Source organism: Engystomops pustulosus, chromosome 8 (assembly GCF_040894005.1).
Source record: "Engystomops pustulosus chromosome 8, aEngPut4.maternal, whole genome shotgun sequence".
Classification (NCBI taxonomy): domain Eukaryota; kingdom Metazoa; phylum Chordata; class Amphibia; order Anura; family Leptodactylidae; genus Engystomops; species Engystomops pustulosus.
Window position 1 is genome coordinate 66,540 of NC_092418.1, and position 21,351 is coordinate 87,890.

Genomic DNA, 21,351 nt, shown 5'->3' on the forward strand with positions numbered 1-21,351 from the left:
CACATGTGTCCTCCTTCCCTTCTACCCCCGCTGTGTCCATACAAGTAACATCCACATGTGTCCTCCTTCCCTTCTACCCCCGCTGTGTCCATACAACAAGTAACATCCACATGTGTCCTCCTTCCCTTCTACCCCCACTGTGTCCATACAACAAGTAACATCCACATGTGTCCTCCTTCCCTTCTACCCCCCGCTGTGTCCATACAAGTAACATCCACATGTGTCCTCCTTCCCTTCTACCCCCGCTGTGTCCATACAAGTAACATCCACATGTGTCCTCCTTCCCTTCTACCCCCCGCTGTGTCCATACAACAAGTAACATCCACATGTGTCCTCCTTCCCTTCTACCCCCGCTGTGTCCATACAAGTAACATCCACATGTGTCCTCCTTCCCTTCTACCCCCGCTGTGTCCATACAACAAGTAACATCCACATGTGTCCTCCTTCCCTTCTACCCCCCGCTCTGTCCATACAAGTAACATCCACATGTGTCCTCCTTCCCTTCTACCCCCCGCTGTGTCCATACAACAAGTAACATCCACATGTGTCCTCCTTCCCTTCTACCCCCGCTGTGTCCATACAAGTAACATCCACATGTGTCCTCCTTCCTTTCTACCCCCGCTGTGTCCATACAACAAGTAACATCCACATGTGTCCTCCTTCCCCTCTACCCCCCGCTCTGTCCATACAAGTAACATCCACATGTGTCCTCCTTCCCTTCTACCCCCCGCTGTGTCCATACAACAAGTAACATCCACATGTGTCCTCCTTCCCCTCTACCCCCCGCTGTGTCCATACAACAAGTAACATCCACATGTGTCCTCCTTCCCTTCTACCCCCCGCTGTGTCCATACAAGTAACATCCACATGTGTCCTTCTTCCCTTCTACCCCGCTGTGTCCATACAACAAGTAACATCCACATGTGTCCTCCTTCCCCTCTACCCCCCGCTGTGTCCATACAAGTAACATCCACATGTGTCCTCCTTCCCTTCTACCCCCCGCTGTGTCCATACAACAAGTAACATCCACATGTGTCCTCCTTCCCCTCTACCCCCCGCTGTGTCCATACAACAAGTAACATCCACATGTGTCCTCCTTCCCTTCTACCCCCCGCTGTGTCCATACAACAAGTAACATCCACATGTGTCCTCCTTCCCTTCTACCCCCCGCTGTGTCCATACAAGTAACATCCACATGTGTCCTCCTTCCCCTCTACCCCCCGCTCTGTCCATACAAGTAACATCCACATGTGTCCTCCTTCCCTTCTACCCCCGCTGTGTCCATACATGTAACATCCACATGTGTCCTCCTTCCCTTCTACCCCCCGCTGTGTCCATACAACAAGTAACATCCACATGTGTCCTCCTTCCCTTCTACCCCCCGCTGTGTCCATACAAGTAACATCCACATGTGTCCTCCTTCCCCTCTACCCCCCGCTGTGTCCATACAACAAGTAACATCCACATGTGTCCTCCTTCCCTTCTACCCCCCACTGTGTCCATACAACAAGTAACATCCACATGTGTCCTCCTTCCCTTCTACCCCCCGCTGTGTCCATACAACAAGTAACATCCACATGTGTCCTCCTTCCCTTCTACCCCCCGCTGTGTCCATACAAGTAACATCCACATGTGTCCTCCTTCCCTTCTACCCCCCGCTGTGTCCATACAACAAGTAACATCCACATGTGTCCTCCTTCCCTTCTACCCCCCGCTGTGTCCATACAACAAGTAACATCCACATGTGTCCTCCTTCCCTTCTACCCCCGCTGTGTCCATACAAGTAACATCCACATGTGTCCTCCTTCCCTTCTACCCCCCGCTGTGTCCATACAAGTAACATCCACATGTGTCCTCCTTCCCTTCTACCCCCGCTGTGTCCATACAAGTAACATCCACATGTGTCCTCCTTCCCTTCTACCCCCGCTGTGTCCATACAAGTAACATCCACATGTGTCCTCCTTCCCTTCTACCCCCCGCTGTGTCCATACAGGTAACATCCACATGTGTCCTCCTTCCCTTCTACCCCCCGCTGTGTCCATACAACAAGTAACATCCACATGTGTCCTCCTTCCCTTCTACCCCCGCTGTGTCCATACAAGTAACATCCACATGTGTCCTCCTTCCCTTCTACCCCCGCTGTGTCCATACAAGTAACATCCACATGTGTCCTCCTTCCCTTCTACCCCCGCTGTGTCCATACAACAAGTAACATCCACATGTGTCCTCCTTCCCTTCTACCCCCGCTGTGTCCATACAAGTAACATCCACATGTGTCCTCCTTCCCTTCTACCCCCCGCTGTGTCCATACAAGTAACATCCACATGTGTCCTCCTTCCCTTCTACCCCCCGCTGTGTCCATACAACAAGTAACATCCACATGTGTCCTCCTTCCCTTCTCCCCCGCTGTGTCCATACAAGTAACATCCACATGTGTCCTCCTTCCCTTCTACCCCCCGCTGTGTCCATACAAGTAACATCCACATGTGTCCTCCTTCCCTTCTACCCCCCGCTGTGTCCATACAAGTAACATCCACATGTGTCCTCCTTCCCTTCTACCCCCGCTGTGTCCATGCAACAAGTAACATCCACATGTGTCCTCCTTCCCTTCTACCCCCGCTGTGTCCATACAAGTAACATCCACATGTGTCCTCCTTCCCTTCTACCCCCGCTGTGTCCATACAAGTAACATCCACATGTGTCCTCCTTCCCTTCTACCCCCGCTGTGTCCATACAAGTAACATCCACATGTGTCCTCCTTCCCTTCTACCCCCGCTGTGTCCATACAACAAGTAACATCCACATGTGTCCTCCTTCCCTTCTACCCCCCGCTGTGTCCATACAAGTAACATCCACATGTGTCCTCCTTCCCTTCTACCCCCCGCTGTGTCCATACAACAAGTAACATCCACATGTGTCCTCCTTCCCTTCTACCCCCACTGTGTCCATACAACAAGTAACATCCACATGTGTCCTCCTTCCCTTCTACCCCCACTGTGTCCATACAACAAGTAACATCCACATGTGTCCTCCTTCCCCTCTACCCCCCGCTGTGTCCATACAAGTAACATCCACATGTGTCCTCCTTCCCTTCTACCCCCCGCTGTGTCCATACAACAAGTAACATCCACATGTGTCCTCCTTCCCTTCTACCCCCGCTGTGTCCATACAAGTAACATCCACATGTGTCCTCCTTCCCTTCTACCCCCCGCTGTGTCCATACAACAAGTAACATCCACATGTGTCCTCCTTCCCTTCTACCCCCGCTGTGTCCATACAAGTAACATCCACATGTGTCCTCCTTCCCTTCTACCCCCGCTGTGTCCATACAAGTAACATCCACATGTGTCCTCCTTCCCTTCTACCCCCGCTGTGTCCATACAAGTAACATCCACATGTGTCCTCCTTCCCTTCTACCCCCCGCTGTGTCCATACAACAAGTAACATCCACATGTGTCCTCCTTCCCTTCTACCCCCGCTGTGTCCATACAACAAGTAACATCCACATGTGTCCTCCTTCCCTTCTACCCCCGCTGTGTCCATACAACAAGTAACATCCACATGTGTCCTCCTTCCCTTCTACCCCCCGCTGTGTACATACAAGTAACATCCACATGTGTCCTCCTTCCCTTCTACCCCCCGCTGTGTCCATACAAGTAACATCCACATGTGTCCTCCTTCCCCTCTACCCCCCGCTGTGTCCATACAAGTAACATCCACATGTGTCCTCCTTCCCTTCTACCCCCGCTGTGTCCATACAACAAGTAACATCCACATGTGTCCTCCTTCCCTTCTACCCCCGCTGTGTCCATACAAGTAACATCCACATGTGTCCTCCTTCCCTTCTACCCCCGCTGTGTCCATACAAGTAACATCCACATGTGTCCTCCTTCCCTTCTACCCCCCGCTGTATCCATACAACAAGTAACATCCACATGTGTCCTCCTTCCCTTCTACCCCCCGCTGTGTCCATACAAGTAACATCCACATGTGTCTTCCTTCCCTTCTACCCCCCGCTGTATCCATACAACAAGTAACATCCACATGTGTCCTCCTTCCCTTCTACCCCCCGCTGTGTCCATACAACAAGTAACATCCACATGTGTCCTCCTTCCCTTCTACCCCCCGCTGTGTCCATACAACAAGTAACATCCACATGTGTCCTCCTTCCCTTCTACCCCCCGCTGTGTCCATACAACAAGTAACATCCACATGTGTCCTCCTTCCCTTCTACCCCCCGCTGTGTCCATACAAGTAACATCCACATGTGTCCTCCTTCCCTTCTACCCCCCGCTGTGTCCATACAAGTAACATCCACATGTGTCCTCCTTCCCTTCTACCCCCGCTGTGTCCATACAAGTAACATCCACATGTGTCCTCCTTCCCTTCTACCCCCGCTGTATCCATACAACAAGTAACATCCACATGTGTCCTCCTTACCTTCTACCCCCCGCTGTGTCCATACAAGTAACATCCACATGTGTCCTCCTTCCCTTCTACCCCCCGCTGTGTCCATACAAGTAACATCCACATGTGTCCTCCTTCCCTTCTACCCCCCGCTGTGTCCATACAAGTAACATCCACATGTGTCCTCCTTCCCTTCTACCGCCCGCTGTGTCCATACAAGTAACATCCACATGTGTCCTCCTTCCCTTCTACCCCCGCTGTGTCCATACAAGTAACATCCACATGTGTCCTCCTTCCCTTCTACCCCCCCATGTGTCCATACAAGTAACATCCACATGTGTCCTCCTTCCCTTCTACCCCCGCTGTGTCCATACAACAAGTAACATCCACATGTGTCCTCCTTCCCTTCTACCCCCGCTGTGTCCATACAACAAGTAACATCCACATGTGTCCTCCTTCCCTTCTACCCCCCGCTGTGTCCATACAAGTAACATCCACATGTGTCCTCCTTCCCTTCTACCCCCGCTGTGTACATACAACAAGTAACATCCACATGTGTCCTCCTTCCCTTCTACCCCCCGCTGTGTCCATACAAGTAACATCCACATGTGTCCTCCTTCCCTTCTACCCCTGCTGTGTCCATACAAGTAACATCCACATGTGTCCTGCTTCCCTTCTACCCCCCGCTGTGTCCATACAAGTAACATCCACATGTGTCCTCCTTCCCTTCTACCCCCCGCTGTGTCCATACAAGTAACATCCACATGTGTCCTCCTTCCCTTCTACCCCCCGCTGTGTCCATACAAGTAACATCCACATGTGTCCTCCTTCCCTTCTACCCCCGCTGTGTCCATACAAGTAACATCCACATGTGTCCTCCTTCCCTTCTACCCCCGCTGTGTACATACAACAAGTAACATCCACATGTGTCCTCCTTCCCTTCTACCCCCGCTGTGTCCATACAAGTAACATCCACATGTGTCCTCCTTCCCTTCTAACCCCGCTGTGTCCATACAAGTAACATCCACATGTGTCCTCCTTCCCTTCTACCCCCCGCTGTGTCCATACAAGTAACATCCACATGTGTCCTCCTTCCCCTCTACCCCCCGCTGTGTCCATACAAGTAACATCCACATGTGTCCTCCTTCCCTTCTACCCCCCGCTGTGTCCATACAACAAGTAACATCCACATGTGTCCTCCTTCCCTTCTACCCCCGCTGTGTCCATACAACAAGTAACATCCACATGTGTCCTCCTTCCCTTCTACCCCCCGCTGTGTCCATACAACAAGTAACATCCACATGTGTCCTCCTTCCCTTCTCCCCCCGCTGTGTCCATACAAGTAACATCCACATGTGTCCTCCTTCCCTTCTACCCCCCGCTGTGTCCATACAACAAGTAACATCCACATGTGTCCTCCTTCCCTTCTACCCCCCGCTGTGTCCATACAACAAGTAACATCCACATGTGTCCTCCTTCCCTTCTACCCCCCGCTGTGTCCATACAAGTAACATCCACATGTGTCCTCCTTCCCTTCTACCCCCCGCTGTGTCCATACAAGTAACATCCACATGTGTCCTCCTTCCCTTCTACCCCCCGCTGTGTCCATACAACAAGTAACATCCACATGTGTCCTCCTTCCCTTCTACCCCCCGCTGTGTCCATACAAGTAACATCCACATGTGTCCTCCTTCCCTTCTACCCCCCGCTGTGTCCATACAAGTAACATCCACATGTGTCCTCCTTCCCTTCTACCCCCCGCTGTGTCCATACAAGTAACATCCACATGTGTCCTCCTTCCCTTCTACCCCCGCTGTGTCCATACAACAAGTAACATCCACATGTGTCCTCCTTCCCTTCTACCCCCCGCTGTGTCCATACAAGTAACATCCACATGTGTCCTCCTTCCCTTCTACCCCCGCTGTGTCCATACAACAAGTAACATCCACATGTGTCCTCCTTCCATTCTACCCCCGCTGTGTCCATACAAGTAACATCCACATGTGTCCTCCTTCCCTTCTACCCCCCGCTGTGTCCATACAAGTAACATCCACATGTGTCCTCCTTCCCTTCTACCCCCCGCTGTGTCCATACAACAAGTAACATCCACATGTGTCCTCCTTCCCTTCTACCCCCGCTGTGTCCATACAACAAGTAACATCCACATGTGTCCTCCTTCCCTTCTACCCCCTGCTGTGTCTATACAAGTAACATCCACATGTGTCCTCCTTCCCTTCTACCCCCCGCTGTGTCCATACAAGTAACATCCACATGTGTCCTCCTTCCCTTCTACCCCGGCTGTGTCCATACAACAAGTAACATCCACATGTGTCCTCCTTCCCTTCTACCCCCCGCTGTGTCCATACAACAAGTAACATCCACATGTGTCCTCCTTCCTTTCTACCCCCGCTGTGTCCATACAAGTAACATCCACATGTGTCCTCCTTCCCTTCTACCCCCGCTGTGTCCATACAACAAGTAACATCCACATGTGTCCTCCTTCCCTTCTACCCCCCGCTGTGTCCATACAACAAGTAACATCCACATGTGTCCTCCTTCCCTTCTACCCCCCGCTGTGTCCATACAAGTAACATCCACATGTGTCCTCCTTCCCTTCTACCCCGGCTGTGTCCATACAACAAGTAACATCCACATGTGTCCTCCTTCCCTTCTACCCCCCGCTGTGTCCATACAAGTAACATCCACATGTGTCCTCCTTCCCTTCTACCCCGGCTGTGTCCATACAACAAGTAACATCCACATGTGTCCTCCTTCCCTTCTACCCCCCGCTGTGTCCATACAAGTAACATCCACATGTGTCCTCCTTCCCTTCTACCCCCCGCTGTGTCCATACAAGTAACATCCACATGTGTCCTCCTTCCCTTCTACCCCCCGCTAAGTCCATACAACAAGTAACATCCACATGTGTCCCCCTTCCCTTCTACCCCCCGCTGTGTCCATACAACAAGTAACATCCACATGTGTCCTCCTTCCCTTCTACCCCCGCTGTGTCCATACAACAAGTAACATCCACATGTGTCCTCCTTCCCTTCTACCCCCCGCTAAGTCCATACAACAAGTAACATCCACATGTGTCCCCCTTCCCTTCTACCCCCCGCTGTGTCCATACAAGTAACATCCACATGTGTCCTCCTTCCCTTCTACCCCCGCTGTGTCCATACAACAAGTAACATCCACATGTGTCCTCCTTCCCCTCTACCCCCCGCTGTGTCCATACAAGTAACATCCACATGTGTCCTCCTTCCCTTCTACCCCCCGCTGTGTCCATACAAGTAACAGCCACATGTGTCCTCCTTCCCTTCTACACCCCTGCTGTGTCCATACAACAAGTAACATCCACATGTGTCCTCCTTCCCTTCTACCCCCGCTGTGTCCATACAAGTAACATCCACATGTGTCCTCCTTCCCTTCTACCCCCCGCTGTGTCCATACAACAAGTAACATCCACATGTGTCCTCCTTCCCTTCTACCCCCGCTGTGTCCATACAAGTAACATCCACATGTGTCCTCCTTCCCTTCTACCCCCCGCTGTGTCCATACAAGTAACATCCACATGTGTCCTCCTTCCCTTCTACCCCCCGCTGTGTCCATATAAGTAACATCCACATGTGTCCTCCTTCCCTTCTACCCCCCGCTGTGTCCATACAAGTAACATCCACATGTGTCCTCCTTCCCTTCTACCCCCCGCTGTGTCCATACAAGTAACATCCACATGTGTCCTCCTTCCCTTCTACCCCCCGCTGTGTCCATACAAGTAACATCCACATGTGTCCTCCTTCCCTTCTACCCCCCGCTGTGTCCATACAACAAGTAACATCCACATGTGTCCTCCTTTCCTTCTTCCTCCCGCTGTGTCCATACAAGTAACATCCACATGTGTCCTCCTTCCCTTCTACCCCCCGCTGTGTCCATACAAGTAACATCCACATGTGTCCTCCTTCCCTTCTGCCCCCCGCTGTGTCCATACAAGTAACATCCACATGTGTCCTCCTTCCCTTCTACCCCACGCTGTATCCATACAAGTAACATCCACATGTGTCCTCCTTCCCTTCTACCCCCCGCTGTGTCCATACAAGTAACATCCACATGTGTCCTCCTTCCCTTCTACCCCCCGCTGTGTCCATACAAGTAACATCCACATGTGTCCTCCTTCCCTTCTACCCCCCGCTGTGTCCATACAAGTAACATCCACACGTGTCCTCCTTCCCTTCTACCCCCGCTGTGTCCATACAACAAGTAACCTCCACATGTGTCCTCCTTCCCTTCTACCCCCGCTGTGTCCATACAAGTAACATCCCCATGTGTCCTCCTTCCCTTCTACCCCCGCTGTGTCCATACAACAAGTAACATCCACATGTGTCCTCCTTCCCTTCTACCCCTGCTGTGTCCATACAACAATTAACATCCACATGTGTCCTCCTTCCCTTCTACCCCCCGCTGTGTCCATACATGTAACATCCACATGTGTCCTCCTTCCCTTCTACCCCCCGCTGTATCCATACAAGTAACATCCACATGTGTCCTCCTTCCCTTCTACCCCCCGCTGTGTCCATACAAGTAACATCCACACGTGTCCTCCTTCCCTTCTACCCCCGCTGTGTCCATACAACAAGTAACATCCACATGTGTCCTCCTTCCCTTCTACCCCCCGCTGTGTCCATACAACAAGTAACATCCACATGTGTCCTCCTTCCCTTCTACCCCCCGCTGTGTCCATACAAGTAACATCCACATGTGTCCTCCTTCCCTTCTACCCCCCGCTGTGTCCATACAAGTAACATCCACATGTGTCCTCCTTCCCTTCTACCCCCCGCTGTGTCCATACAAGTAACAGCCACATGTGTCCTCCTTCCCTTCTACCCCCCTGCTGTGTCCATACAACAAGTAACATCCACATGTGTCCTCCTTCCCTTCTACCCCCCGCTGTGTCCATACAAGTAACATCCACATGTGTCCTCCTTCCCTTCTACCCCCCGCTGTGTCCATACATGTAACATCCACACGTGTCCTCCTTCCCTTCTACCCCCGCTGTGTCCATACAAGTAACATCCACATGTGTCCTCCTTCCCTTCTACCCCCCGCTGTGTCCATACAACAAGTAACATCCACATGTGTCCTCCTTCCCTTCTACCCCCGCTGTGTCCATACAACAAGTAACATCCACATGTGTCCTCCTTCCCTTCTACCCCGGCTGTGTCCATACAACAAGTAACATCCACATGTGTCCTCCTTCCCTTCTACCCCTGCTGTGTCCATACAAGTAACATCCACATGTGTCCTCCTTCCCTTCTACCCCCGCTGTGTCCATACAAGTAACATCCACATGTGTCCTCCTTCCCTTCTACCCCCCGCTGTGTCCATACAAGTAACATCCACATGTGTCCTCCTTCCCTTCTACCCCCGCTGTGTCCATACAAGTAACATCCACATGTGTCCTCCTTCCCTTCTACCCCCCGCTGTGTCCATACAAGTAACATCCACATGTGTCCTCCTTCCCTTCTACCCCCCGCTGTGTCCATACAACAAGTAACATCCACATGTGTCCTCCTTCCCTTCTACCCCCCGCTGTGTCCATACAAGTAACATCCACATGTGTCCTCCTTCCCTTCTACCCCCCGCTGTGTCCATACAACAAGTAACATCCACATGTGTCCTCCTTCCCTTCTACCCCCGCTGTGTCCATACAACAAGTAACATCCACATGTGTCCTCCTTCCCTTCTACCCCCCGCTGTGTCCATACAAGTAACATCCACATGTGTCCTCCTTCCCTTCTACCCCTGCTGTGTCCATACAACAAGTAACATCCACATGTGTCCTCCTTCCCTTCTACCCCCCGCTGTGTCCATACAAGTAACATCCACACGTGTCCTCCTTCCCTTCTACCCCCGCTGTGTCCATACAACAAGTAACATCCACATGTGTCCTCCTTCCCTTCTACCCCCCGCTGTGTCCATACAACAAGTAACATCCACATGTGTCCTCCTTCCCTTCTACCCCCCGCTGTGTCCATACAAGTAACATCCACATGTGTCCTCCTTCCCTTCTACCCCCCGCTGTGTCCATACATGTAACATCCACACGTGTCCTCCTTCCCTTCTACCCCCGCTGTGTCCATACAAGTAACATCCACATGTGTCCTCCTTCCCTTCTACCCCCCGCTGTGTCCATACAACAAGTAACATCCACATGTGTCCTCCTTCCCTTCTACCCCCCGCTGTGTCCATACAAGTAACATCCACATGTGTCCTCCTTCCCTTCTACCCCCCGCTGTGTCCATACATGTAACATCCACACGTGTCCTCCTTCCCTTCTACCCCCGCTGTGTCCATACAAGTAACATCCACATGTGTCCTCCTTCCCTTCTACCCCCCGCTGTGTCCATACAACAAGTAACATCCACATATGTACTCCTTCCCTTCTACCCCCCGCTGTGTCCATACAACAAGTAACATCCACATGTGTCCTCCTTCCCTTCTACCCCCCACTGTGTCCATACAAGTAACATCCACATGTGTCCTCCTTCCCTTCTACCCCCCGCTGTGTCCATACAAGTAACATCCACATGTGTCCTCCTTCCCTTCTACCCCCCGCTGTGTCCATACAAGTAACATCCACATGTGTCCTCCTTCCCTTCTACCCTCCGCTGTGTCCATACAAGTAACATCCACATGTGTCCTCCTTCCCTTCTACCCCCGCTGTGTCCATACAAGTAACATCCACATGTGTCCTCCTTCCCTTCTACCCCCCGCTGTGTCCATACAAGTAACATCCACATGTGTCCTCCTTCCCTTCTACCCCCCGCTGTGTCCATACAAGTAACAGCCACATGTGTCCTCCTTCCCTTCTACCCCCGCTGTGTCCATACAACAAGTAACATCCACATGTGTCCTCCTTCCCTTCTACCCCCGCTGTGTCCATACAAGTAACATCCACATGTGTCCTCCTTCCCTTCTACCCCTCGCTGTGTCCATACAAGTAACATCCACATGTGTCCTCCTTCCCTTCTACCCCCCGCTGTGTCCATACAAGTAACATCCACATGTGTCCTCCTTCCCTTCTACCCCCCGCTGTGTCCATACAAGTAACATCCACATGTGTCCTCCTTCCCTTCTACCCCCGCTGTGTCCATACAACAAGTAACATCCACATGTGTCCTCCTTCCCTTCTACCCCCGCTGTGTCCATACAAGTAACATCCACATGTGTCCTCCTTCCCTTCTACCCCCGCTGTGTCCATACAAGTAACATCCACATGTGTCCTCCTTCCCTTCTACCCCCCGCTGTGTCCATACAAGTAACATCCACATGTGTCCTCCTTCCCTTCTACCCCCCGCTGTGTCCATACAACAAGTAACATCCACATGTGTCCTCCTTCCCTTCTACCCCCCGCTGTGTCCATACAAGTAACATCCACATGTGTCCTCCTTCCCTTCTACCCCCGCTGTGTCCATACAAGTAACATCCACATGTGTCCTCCTTCCCTTCTACCCCCGCTGTGTCCATACAAGTAACATCCACATGTGTCCTCCTTCCCTTCTACCCCCCGCTGTGTCCATACAAGTAACATCCACATGTGTCCTCCTTCCCTTCTACCCCCGCTGTGTCCATACAACAAGTAACATCCACATGTGTCCTCCTTCCCTTCTACCCCCGCTGTGTCCATACAAGTAACATCCACATGTGTCCTCCTTCCCTTCTACCCCCCGCTGTGTCCCTACAAGTAACATCCACATGTGTCCTCCTTCCCTTCTACCCCCCGCTGTGTCCATACAAGTAACATCCACATGTGTCCTCCTTCCCCTCTACCCCCCGCTGTGTCCATACAACAAGTAACATCCACATGTGTCCTCCTTCCCTTCTACCCCCCGCTGTGTCCATACAAGTAACATCCACATGTGTCCTCCTTCCCTTCTACCCCCCGCTGTGTCCATACAACAAGTAACATCCACATGTGTCCTCCTTCCCTTCTACCCCCCGCTGTGTCCATACAAGTAACATCCACATGTGTCCTCCTTCCCTTCTACCCCCTGCTGTGTCCATACAAGTAACATCCACATGTGTCCTCCTTCCCTTCTACCCCCTGCTGTGTCCATACAAGTAACATCCACATGTGTCCTCCTTCCCTTCTACCCCCGCTGTGTCCATACAAGTAACATCCACATGTGTCCTCCTTCCCTTCTACCCCCCGCTGTGTCCATACAAGTAACATCCACATGTGTCCTCCTTCCCTTCTACCCCCCGCTGTGTCCATACAAGTAACATCCACATGTGTCCTCCTTCCCTTCTACCCCCCGCTGTGTCCATACAAGTAACATCCACATGTGTCCTCCTTCCCTTCTACCCCCCGCTGTGTCCATACAACAAGTAACATCCACATGTGTCCTCCTTCCCTTCTACCCCCCGCTGTGTCCATACAAGTAACATCCACATGTGTCCTCCTTCCCTTCTACCCCCTGCTGTGTCCATACAAGTAACATCCACATGTGTCCTCCTTCCCTTCTACCCCCTGCTGTGTCCATACAAGTAACATCCACATGTGTCCTCCTTCCCTTCTACCCCCCGCTGTGTCCATACAACAAGTAACATCCACATGTGTCCTCCTTCCCTTCTACCCCCGCTGTGTCCATACAACAAGTAACATCCACATGTGTCCTCCTTCCCTTCTACCCCCCCCATGTGTCCATACAAGTAACATCCACATGTGTCCTCCTTCCCTTCTTCCTCCCGCTGTGTCCATACAACAAGTAACATCCACATGTGTCCTCCTTCCCTTCTACCCCCCGCTGTGTCCATACAAGTAACATCCACATGTGTCCTCCTTCCCTTCTACCCCCGCTGTGTCCATACAAGTAACATCCACATGTGTCCTCCTTCCCTTCTACCCCCCGCTGTGTCCATACAACAAGTAACATCCACATGTGTCCTCCTTCCCTTCTATCCCCCGCTGTGTCCATACAAGTAACATCCACATGTGTCCTCCTTTCCTTCTACCCCCCGCTGTGTCCATACAAGTAACATCCACATGTGTCCTCCTTCCCTTCTACCCCCCGCTGTGTCCATACAAGTAACATCCACATGTGTCCTCCTTCCCTTCTACCCCCCGCTGTGTCCATACAAGTAACATCCACATGTGTCCTCCTTCCCTTCTACCCCCGCTGTGTCCATACAAGTAACATCCACATGTGTCCTCCTTCCCTTCTACCCCCCGCTGTGTCCATACAACAAGTAACATCCACATGTGTCCTCCTTCCCTTCTACCCCCCGCTGTGTCCATACAAGTAACATCCACATGTGTCCTCCTTCCCTTCTACCCCTGCTGTGTCCATACAACAAGTAACATCCACATGTGTCCTCCTTCCCTTCTACCCCCGCTGTGTACATACAACAAGTAACATCCACATGTGTCCTCCTTCCCTTCTACCCCTGCTGTGTCCATACAACAAGTAACATCCACATGTGTCCTCCTTCCCTTCTACCCCCCGCTGTGTCCATACAAGTAACATCCACATGTGTCCTCCTTCCCTTCTACCCCCGCTGTGTCCATACAAGTAACATCCACATGTGTCCTCCTTCCCTTCTACCCCCCGCTGTGTCCATACAAGTAACATCCACATGTGTCCTCCTTCCCTTCTACCCCCGCTGTGTCCATACATGTAACATCCACACGTGTCCTCCTTCCCTTCTACCCCCCGCTGTGTCCATACAAGTAACATCCACATGTGTCCTCCTTCCCTTCTACCCCCTGCTGTGTACATACAACAAGTAACATCCACATGTGTCCTCCTTCCCTTCTACCCCCGCTGTGTCCATACAAGTAACATCCACATGTGTCCTCCTTCCCTTCTACCCCCCGCTGTGTCCATACAAGTAACATCCACATGTGTCCTCCTTCCCTTCTACCCCCGCTGTGTCCATACAAGTGCAACATCCCCCACCGGGGCCTAGCCCTTTGAGGTGAGGCCTAGAGACAGCCGGGGCCCGCAGTACCTGAGTGGCTGGCGGTTGCGGCCTAAGCACGCTTGTGTCACGGTGCTTGGTACGGGGTAACCGGAGGGCTGTCCTACAGCCTGGCAGGTCTCCAGCAGGGTGGTGTTGGCAAGAAATGATGAGGGAGAGGCTGCTATAGCGGATCTCCCTGGGGCAACCCCTTAATGTCCCGAGTGTGAGTCTCTGGGTGATGGACAGGGTGCCGGTGGTGAAGGCAGCCGTGTTAGCAGGGACCAGACGGAGACAGTAGTTGAAGAAAACAACTTACAGTTCTTTATTGGAACCGCAGGAACTTCAGCAAACGTGCCTTTAACAGGTAGATGGAGCACTGGAGAGGTATTTGGAGGGAGCCACAGGATGTAGGTCACCAGCCTGGATGTAAGGGCAGGCTGGGAGGCAGCTGTGTCCTTAGAGGATGCTTCAGCTCGGTCCTGGATCTCTTCAGGTATCACCCTTGAAGGTAGGATGATACCCCTTTCCTCACTACACTAACTCTAGTCTTATTCTCCACTTCAGGCAGGGGCAAGGCTCTTCCTGCACTGGTCCGGTGTGCTAGAGACTCTGAGCTGCTGCTCAGCTAACTACTCTCTGCATGTGTCCTGCAGACCCAGAGGGCCTGACTAGGACCGGCCTCTTCTCCCTTCTGGGAGAGACTGCTCTCCTAACTCTCCTAAGAGAGACTACTCTCGGAGTGTTCTCTAGAACATTCCTGGCCAGGAGTTTTATTACCTCCCTTTGGTCAGGTGGTGGCTGCTCCTCCAATTACCTCTCAGTTCACAAAGACAGGATGTAACACATATCATTGGATACTGGACTTTTACATCATATACAGATTTAACTTTTGCCTTGCCAGGCAGGATTAACCACTGCAATGTCCCCTGTATGATGTGGTGACATGTTATGGGGCTTATTCGCAAGCACTACCTCGCCATTGCATCGGCGAGGGTGTTGCACAAGTAACATCCACATGTGTCCTCCTTCCCTTCTACCCCCTGCTGTGTCCATACAAGTAACATCCACATGTGTCCTCCTTCCCTTCTACCCCCCGCTGTGTCCATACAAGTAACATCCACATGTGTCCTCCTTCCCTTCTACCCCCCGCTGTGTCCATACAAGTAACATCCACATGTGTCCTCCTTCCCTTCTACCCCCCGCTGTGTCCATACAAGTAACATCCACATGTGTCCTCCTTCCCTTCTACCCCCCGCTGTGTCCATACAAGTAACATCCACATGTGTCCTCCTTCCCTTCTACCCCCGCTGTGTCCATACAAGTAACATCCACATGTGTCCTCCTTCCCTTCTACCCCCCGCTGTGTCCATACAACAAGTAACATCCACATGTGTCCTCCTTCCCTTCTACCCCCGCTGTGTCCATACAAGTAACATCCACATGTGTCCTCCTTCCCTTCTACCCCCCGCTGTGTCCATACAAGTAACATCCACATGTGTCCTCCTTCCCTTCTACCCCCCGCTATGTCCATACAAGTAACATCCACATGTGTCCTCCTTCCCTTCTACCCCCCGCTGTGTCCATACAACAAGTAACATCCACATGTGTCCTCCTTCCCTTCTACCCCCCGCTGTGTCCATACAAGTAACATCCACATGTGTCCTCCTTCCCTTCTACCCCCGCTGTGTCCATACAACAAGTAACATCCACATGTGTCCTCCTTCCCTTCTACCCCCCGCTGTGTCCATACAAGTAACATCCACATGTGTCCTCCTTCCCTTCTACCCCCGCTGTGTCCATACAAGTAACATCCACATGTGTCCTCCTTCCCTTCTACCCCCCGCTGTGTCCATACAACAAGTAACATCCACATGTGTCCTCCTTCCCTTCTACCCCCCGCTGTGTCCATACAACAAGTAACATCCACATGTGTCCTCCTTCCCTTCTACCCCCCGCTGTGTCCATACAAGTAACATCCACATGTGTCCTCCTTCCCTTCTACCCCCGCTGTATCCATACAAGTAACATCCACATGTGTCCTCCTTCCCTTCTACCCCCCGCTGTGTCCATACAAGTAACATCCACATGTGTCCTCCTTCCCTTCTACCCTCCGCTGTGTCCATACAACAAGTAACATCCACATGTGTCCTCCTTCCCTTCTACCCCCGCTGTGTCTATACAAGTAACATCCACATGTGTCCTCCTTCCCTTCTTCCCCCCGCTGTGTCCATACAAGTAACATCCACATGTGTCCTCCTTCCCTTCTACCCCCCGCTGTGTCCATACAAGTAACATCCACATGTGTCCTCCTTCCCCTCTACCCCCCGCTGTGTCCATACAACAAGTAACATCCACATGTGTCCTCCTTCCCTTCTACCCCCGCTGTGTCCATACAAGTAACATCCACATGTGTCCTCCTTCCCTTCTACCCCCGCTGTGTCCATACAACAAGTAACATCCACATGTGTCCTCCTTCCCTTCTACCCCCGCTGTGTCCATACAACAAGTAACATCCACATGTGTCCTCCTTCCCTTCTTCCTCCCGCTGTGTCCATACAAGTAACATCCACATGTGTCCTCCTTCCCTTCTACCCCCCGCTGTATCCATACAACAAGTAACATCCACATGTGTCCTCCTTCCCTTCTACCCCCGCTGTGTCCATACAACAAGTAACATCCACATGTGTCCTCCTTCCCTTCTACCCCCCGCTGTGTCCATACAACAAGTAACATCCACATGTGTCCTCCTTCCCTTCTACCCCCCGCTGTGTCCATACAAGTAACATCCACATGTGTCCTCCTTCCCTTCTACCCCCCGCTGTGTCCATACAACAAGTAACATCCACATGTGTCCTCCTTCCCTTCTACCGCCCGCTGTGTCCATACAAGTAACATCCACATGTGTCCTCCTTCCCTTCTACCGCCCGCTGTGTCCATACAAGTAACATCCACATGTGTCCTCCTTCCCTTCTACCCCCCGCTGTGTCCATACAAGTAACATCCACATGTGTCCTCCTTCCCTTCTACCCCCCGCTATGTCCATACAAGTAACATCCACATGTGTCCTCCTTCCCTTCTACCCCCCGCTGTGTCCATACAAGTAACATCCACATGTGTCCTCCTTCCCTTCTACCCCCCGCTGTGTCCATACAAGTAACATCCACATGTGTCCTCCTTCCCTTCTACCGCCCGCTGTGTCCATACAAGTAACATCCACATGTGTCCTCCTTCCCTTCTACCCCCCCCATGTGTCCATACAAGTAACATCCACATGTGTCCTCCTTCCCTTCTACCCCCCGCTGTGTCCATACAAGTAACATCCACATGTGTCCTCCTTCCCTTCTACCGCCCGCTGTGTCCATACAAGTAACATCCACATGTGTCCTCCTTCCCTTCTACCCCCCGCTGTGTCCATACAAGTAACATCCACATGTGTCCTCCTTCCCTTCTACCCCCCGCTATGTCCATACAAGTAACATCCACATGTGTCCTCCTTCCCTTCTACCCCCCGCTGTGTCCATACAAGTAGCATCCACATGTGTCCTCCTTCCCTTCTACCCCCGCTGTGTCCATACAAGTAACATCCACATGTGTCCTCCTTCCCTTCTACCCCCGCTGTGTCCATACAAGTAACATCCACATGTGTCCTCCTTCCCTTCTACCGCCCGCTGTGTCCATACAAGTAACATCCACATGTGTCCTCCTTCCCTTCTACCCCCCGCTGTATCCATACAACAAGTAACATCCACATGTGTCCTCCTTCCCTTCTACCCCCGCTGTGTCCATACAACAAGTAACATCCACATGTGTCCTCCTTCCCTTCTACCCCCCGCTGTGTCCATACAACAAGTAACATCCACATGTGTCCTCCTTCCCTTCTACCCCCCGCTGTGTCCATACAAGTAACATCCACATGTGTCCTCCTTCCCTTCTACCCCCCGCTGTGTCCATACAAGTAACATCCACATGTGTCCTCCTTCCCTTCTACCCCCCGCTGTGTCCATACAACAAGTAACATCCACATGTGTCCTCCTTCCCTTCTACCGCCCGCTGTGTCCATACAAGTAACATCCACATGTGTCCTCCTTCCCTTCTACCGCCCGCTGTGTCCATACAAGTAACATCCACATGTGTCCTCCTTCCCTTCTACCGCCCGCTGTGTGTTCCAAATACAATGGGGGTCATTTACTAAGGGCCTGATTTGCGTTTTCCAGACGTGTTACCCGAATATTTCCGATTTGCGCCGATTTCCCCTGAAAAAAAAAAAAAAATGTGTCGAAACTTGCACTTACCTTCACTAGGAATAGGCCGGTGAACTTGAGTGCATTTCGGCGGACAGCAGCGCCACCTGGTGGACGTCGGAGGAACTGCCTTAGTGAATCCCAGGCGGACCCGAATCCAGCGCAGAGAACGCACCGCTGGATCGCGAATGGAACGGGTAAGTAAATCTGCCCCAAAGTGTTCGAACAATATTAAACGCCTGACGTCAGATTAAAAAAACTGGGGCTGAGCCTACAGAGTACCTGTAAAGTATAAAACCTTTGCAGGCGTTTCCAAAGAAACGCCGATGCGATTGAGCCGCGGCTAGCCCTGGTGGGTGCGGCTTGGTCTGCGTTTACAAGACTGCACGTCTGCCATCACCCTTAGCAATCTGGCTTAGTGATAGCGAGCCGCAGTGCAGCCAGTCAACCGGGGAAGGGGATAAGTGATCCGTAGGCTCACTGAGAGGAAACGGCTCCCATGTAAAAGAGCCGGCTCGTTTGCAAATGACACATCACTAGCAGAAAGTCTATGTATGAAAGTATAAATGCACAAATAAAGCCAGAGCTCAGACGCCCCATCAGTTCTAATAACTGGATCAGAACCTGCACACACAGCGCCGCAGATATCTCTGTACAGGAAGGAGTGGTCTGTAGTTGGGGGGGCAGCTTTTAGGGAGGGGGTCCTCTCAGAGAGGGGGGTCTTCTGGGGTGTATATATATATATATATATATATATATATATATATACTGTGATGCTGCCATGTGTTCATCATTTTTTTTTCTATGTAGGTGTTTTATAGTGAAAAACACATGCGTTGTCAAGTGAATCAGAATAGATGAGAAGAGGAGATTTAACAAAAGAATGTGTTAACTATGTGTTAACATTATGTTAGTTTATGTTAAGACACTGTTAAAACACAGTAAGACAATTTTAACACGTGTTGCCATTGTATTAGCAAACATGTGTTAATATTATTTTAACATATGTATTAACATTGCATTAATGAATGCATTTTGTAAACACAATGTTAACAGCTATGTAGTCAGCAAATGTCCTCTTCTCAGCTGTTCTGATGCATTTGAAAATCTTTTCTTTGGGATGTAGTAGATTACTGTGTGATGCATGGATCCAGTGTTTTGTGTCTCCCTCGCTCTGCACTAGATCTCTGTACAAGCAGTAACACTGATTCTGTGTCCTGATTGGCTGAGCAGTTTGTGCACGTTCATGTGAATGCCCTCAGTGCTCAAGCCTCACTGCCCCTAGGTGATGTCACACCCAAGAAGCCCCACCCACTCCAGGAGAAGTGGAGAGGATATTACAGAAACCTCATATATCTATTCCCCCTATATCTCAGGATAGGAAGAAGCAGCAGCAGGATACAGGTATCACTGGAAGTCTTGTCAAAGTCTCTCTCCAGCCGCGCTAAAACGAGTTTTTGTCAATAACTTTACAGCTACGCTTTAAGCTACAACCTGGATCTGTCATTAAGGGGTTAATTAGGTTAATTAGGGTGTGAACGTTTTATTGCCTCCAAGTTAATGGCTTGAGTGTCCAACTCCACTATCTCTGGAGCAGATTCTTAGATGTAATCTTATTGGATAACAATAATGAATCCAATATGATATTTTTATGGAAACATTTCCACTAACATCTTTGCTTGTATTTAGATGTTGGTCGGTATATATTGTCACAGGTGCCTTACATGTCTACATATTAGACTTTCTGTGATTTGCTATTGTAGATGTCTCTGGTGCAGCAGCAGCCTGAAGCCACCGGACCTGGAACCTCAGATAACGATTCTGGCGCTGCAGAAACCATGTGTGCGCCCCCAAAATGTCATGAGACATCGGCCAACCCTGGAGATCCTGACACAAGAAGACTTCAAATATCCACTTCTGGAGTCGCACAGGAAGGTTCTGATGCACAGAAAAGACTTCCTGAAGTAACGTCCAACCACAAAAGTTCAGAACCAGATGGACTGGACTCCATGTTGGTAAAACTTCAGTCTGGTTTGAAACAACAAGGAATAGAAACTATACCCAAAGGCCTGTGTGAAAGCTGCCAGCGACCCATAGCAGGACAGGTAAGTGTTGGTATGGTAACCCTAACCCCAAGGCGTCCAGGACCTAGAAGGCTCTGATGATGTCTACAATCTTATGAGAAACCCAAACATAGGGCCTGGTATAGATATTGGCTCATTTTATTGAGAAGATCCAGCAATTTACAGAACGATAGAGACAGGCTAAGGCTAGGGTCAGGCTGTAACTGTAACTGAGGTTCTTGTAGATGCAGGGGAAAACGTAAAAATGTAAAAAGAACCCGCATCGTGATTCTTAGGGTGTTTGTCTCCCGTGGCAGGAGATGGGCACAAGGTGACATGATGGATAATTTGTACTATGCACTCTCCATTATGCACCATCCTTGGGGTCCACCTGTGGGGTTAAAATGCTCATTATACCCCTAGATTTATTCACGGAGGGGCGTAGTTTTCTAATAGGGTCAGTTCTCAGGGGTTTCTACTGTACTGATCCGTAAGGGCATCTGCAAATGTTTGATGATGCCAAAGAAAAATGTACAGTAAATGTCTGTGCTCCAAATGCCATTCTCTTGCGAGCCCTGCCGTGTCTCCATCCTGTAGACTATTGCCATGTATCCGGGAGAACCTGCATGATGATTTTTTGGGTGTTTGTCTCCACTGGCCTCAATTGGGCAAAATACTTT

General features: G+C 51.0%; 1 protein-coding gene across 2 annotated transcripts in view; it reads left to right on the plus strand.

Annotated features, from left to right (window-relative positions):
- The window catches only part of LOC140076219 (transforming growth factor beta-1-induced transcript 1 protein-like), an 89,982-nt gene that overhangs the window by 45,236 nt on the left and 23,395 nt on the right, over positions 1-21,351 (plus strand). For both annotated transcript variants that reach the window (XM_072122730.1, XM_072122731.1), the window contains exon 8: positions 20,372-20,713. In XM_072122730.1, the coding sequence (XP_071978831.1) occupies positions 20,372-20,713 (342 nt within the window). The remainder of the gene's footprint in view (positions 1-20,371; positions 20,714-21,351) is intronic.